The sequence below is a fragment of the Neodiprion fabricii genome, chromosome 2, assembly GCF_021155785.1.
Source record: "Neodiprion fabricii isolate iyNeoFabr1 chromosome 2, iyNeoFabr1.1, whole genome shotgun sequence".
Taxonomy (NCBI): domain Eukaryota; kingdom Metazoa; phylum Arthropoda; class Insecta; order Hymenoptera; family Diprionidae; genus Neodiprion; species Neodiprion fabricii.
In genome coordinates this window covers 8314904-8318544 of record NC_060240.1, presented here as the reverse complement: position 1 = coordinate 8318544, position 3641 = coordinate 8314904, and the positions used below count along the sequence as shown (strand labels likewise).

The following is a 3641-nucleotide window of genomic DNA, read 5'->3' as shown; positions in this document are numbered from 1 at the left end:
TACATTTTCATATTTTATTGTGTGTTTTCTTGACAGCTACTAAATTAATGTATGAGTATATGAATGTATACATGAATGTATGTATGTATGTATGTACATACATTCGATATTGTCATTGTTTTTCGTATAACCATTACGATATGAAATTAACAGACTAGAATTGAGTTAGTTCACCGAGTATTTGCTAAAAGTTTGTGGGCATTTTCGAAAGATTGATCTAAAATTTGACAGACACATCAAAGGATATAAAAAGATTTTAGAAGTTCGAAAGTCTGCCTACTTTTATTCCAGAAAAATATACAGGTCTAAGATTGACGATATAATTTTGACACCCTTGCATATCGAAATACTGTGCTATCGTTTGTTTATGATTATGTTCAGCAAACTCGGTGGCATATTTCTTAATTACAAATCCAGTTTATTACCCCTCTCATAATTACATGGCACGTTTAATACTTATAATATATCACGTTCAAGCATTGATTCGGCCAGTTTTAATTAATTCTGTACAACTTATTAGCCGCTAAAATTCATTGAATGAATTTGATATTTGGTTGTCTTTTTACTTTGAAGCACCTCAAGTGATTGTGTTGCCCAATTCCAATAAAATTCGTCAAGAGGTACAATTAATCTTCACACCCTGCAGCCGTGTTTCAACTGATTCTCTGCATCTTGTTTTAGTTGTTTCAATCTATTCTTCAGGGGATAAATATGTGTACCAGTCCATTCTTCCAGGGTCGGTTGAAACAAAATAACTTCCATTTGAACTCGGATATAGCCCTCCAGCGATGATAATTCCAACAACAAACTGAAATTTTATGAAAACATAGAGAACTAATACGTCACATCCAAAATACATTGAGTGCTTTCGATTGAACTTAACACCAGTTGGAAAATGTGCACTTAAATACTTAGGCAAACAATACTGACTCGCTCAAAGCCGTCACCAAACTCCCCAATTGCATAGGATTTGTATAGTTGTTTGCAATTTGCCAAGGATTCATCCATGTTGCTATTCTGTTGAGGAATTGGCATATTTTTAAAACAGACCTTGATAATGTACAAGTACAAATATTCTGCCCTTACTGATCGCTATCGACGACATGGTGAAACTTTGTTCTGAAGTTAAGGAACCATTCGATTCCTACTGCAAGCTGCCATCCAGGGAATAACAATTTGTTTGGTATGGGAGCTGGTCGCTGTTGCGGCACTATGTGGAGTGGATGGTCTACATAGCCCAAGCTTTTAGCTACTTCTAGGTGTCTTTCTTCGGAATATCCGTGCAGCCAGACTTTTAAGCACATCACCAGAGATGGTATTGCTGTTGGCAGGAGCTCGCACATTGTGGCATAGTGATCATATCTGAAATACATTACACAGACTGTTCAGCATAATTTTAACTATAGTCTTGGTGGTGAACAAGTAAAGAAAAACAATCGACTAATATTATTCATATATATAGGTGATAATAAAATAAGCAAAACGGCACATGCCTCGACCATCCGGTGAATGCAGTTCCACGGAATTCACAAACTTTGTTGACATGAGTACTCAACTCTTCCAACCATCGTTCGTGGTTACTTATATGATGTTGAATCACGGGTATGTGTTGACAGGATCCGGTAGCACCTTTAAAAGCTGTTGCAGCCCAGATATTTGAAAATATAACACTATATTTGTCCCATAAACCTGAAAGTTGATTACATAAGTGTCTGTGTAATGCTTACAATGTTATTTAACTCACAATAAATAGATTCAAAACATTCAGGAAATTTGCTATCGGCTCTACATACATCATTCTAAAAGTACTAACCTACTGGCAAACAAAATGTCTCTCTGGAATTATAATGCCATATCATTGGTTCAACATATTTTCCAATATAATGTTCTGAAATGATAAAAGTATATTAAGTTGAAGATATTACACATTGTCTATGCTAAACACAAGATAAACTCAAAGCATGCTAATGATTCTGTAATAGAAGGTTCTGTATTGATGATAATTGGCTTAAAATTTTTCTCATGACGTTGAATACTAACAAACTAGGTAAATAAAGTAGTATTTATATCTTAGATATGTACGCACCATTTAAGACCTGTACGTCTATGTTTCTCAACATATCGTCCCAAATGATAACTTTTAAATACGGATATGTCTCTTGTATATGTTGCGCGACAGCTAAAACATGTTCCAAGAATAACGCGGACTTGCCATGTTTGCTGGAAGTGGCTCTTTTTATACAGACTGAACATAACCCCATGTGCCAGACCTCGTCAGCTCCTATATGCAAATATTGTATGTCAGGATGAAAGGACACTATTTGACGTATCAAAGACTTCACCAGCGGTAATGTAGCTGGGTTTGAAGGACACATCGAACTTGGAAACAGCTCAACTTCTCGTAACGATCGCCACTCATCATGCTTCAATACAAACTGGAAAAGAATATTTTTCAATTGTGCTTATAGTTGAGGCGTAATTAAATTTACACACGGTTGACATATTGTTCAGTTTTTTGAGCCGTAGTTGTTGAATGTTCAGAGCCAATGGCAAAGTAAATATAAAATATTCATACGAATTTTATTACTATGAAATTTTTAAGTACAGCTTTACCTCCATGTGGCCGAAAGTTTGAACCAACGGCACAACTGCTAGCCCAGATTCTCCTGCGATTTGCAATATTTGTCGTGCTTCTTGCATTGTATAACCGTTGGCTATGCTGTTTGGGCCATTGCTTCCTATTTGAGTCAATTCTCGGTTGTACGGGAAGGTATCTTCCCATTCTAGCAGCAGTCCTGTAGCACCCCATGATCGCAGCAGGGGAAACAACTGACAAAATAAGAAGCGAGTGGATAATATCGCCTCTAGGTTAGATGCAACGATAAATATAAGACGATTATGCGATCATATGTGTAATTAAATTTTTCTCAGTTTTAGTTTCCCCAAAATGAAATATGAGAAAGATGTTTTGTTTAATGAATTAAATCAGCTCAGAGTGCTGGTTGACTTTGCCTTTTACTGGTCAGAATGCGAAAAAAAAGAACCAAGACCTCCTTTTGACAGCTGTCAAAATTAGTAGACGTAAACAAACAAATGCTGCGCATATGTAGGGTATCTGTATATTTCTTGCAATACAGACCTTTTCAAGGTAAGATACTCGGGGTGGAGCGCCCTTGAGGTCAAGGTGAACAAGCCTGAAACATAAGGCTCATAATAATGCAACGAATCATGAATTATCTATGAAATAACTTGCGAAACATTGGATCTATGCCAGAGTTATGTTTACCTGTGCGAACCAAAAGTCAGGGCGTCCATCTTTGAAACATTCGTATCATCATGGAATTATTTTTCAGCCCTTTACTCTGTCCGCATAGTTAAACCAATCATCAAATTTTTACGCGTGTCAGCATAATTATCAAATTTCGTTTTATTCCTGTTCATTTCGCGGCTCAAATGATTGAACGCGATATTCAGCTGAAAACATCGGGAATAACCACGTGGTGAACAACGTCGTTGATGACGTGTTCAATTCAAGTGTCAAGCTGAGTACTTTCAGCGCCAGTTTTATCTGCGATTCAAATTAGCGTGGCGGTAAATTTGTTTTCTGATATTCTACAATCAGTCAGCTTTCCTGTTCAACT

At 36.6% G+C, this 3641-nt stretch overlaps 1 protein-coding gene across 1 annotated transcript; it reads right to left on the bottom strand.

Annotated features, from left to right (window-relative positions):
* Positions 1-397: 397 nt before the first annotated feature.
* On the bottom strand, positions 398-3542 carry LOC124175309 (hexosaminidase D-like). Its single transcript, XM_046555416.1, has 9 exons — positions 3287-3542; positions 3140-3194; positions 2614-2829; positions 2087-2435; positions 1814-1888; positions 1494-1689; positions 1087-1362; positions 931-1017; positions 398-808 (listed from the first exon to the last, which is right to left on the bottom strand). Exons 1-9 carry the CDS (start codon positions 3313-3315, stop codon positions 634-636), a joined length of 1458 nt encoding a protein of 485 aa, XP_046411372.1. The 5' UTR covers positions 3316-3542; the 3' UTR covers positions 398-633.
* Between the last annotated feature and the right edge of the window lie 99 nt (positions 3543-3641).

Coding starts and splice junctions, on each gene's coding strand:
- LOC124175309 (XM_046555416.1), bottom strand. CDS start 3,315: ATGGACGCCCTGACTTTTGGTTCGCACAG. Junction 2,830..3,139: donor GAGTATCTTACCTTGAAAAG/GTCTGTATTGCA, acceptor TTATTTTGTCAG/TTGTTTCCCCTGCTGCGATC. Junction 1,018..1,086: donor CATGTCGTCGATAGCGATCA/GTAAGGGCAGAA, acceptor ATTCCTCAACAG/AATAGCAACATGGATGAATC.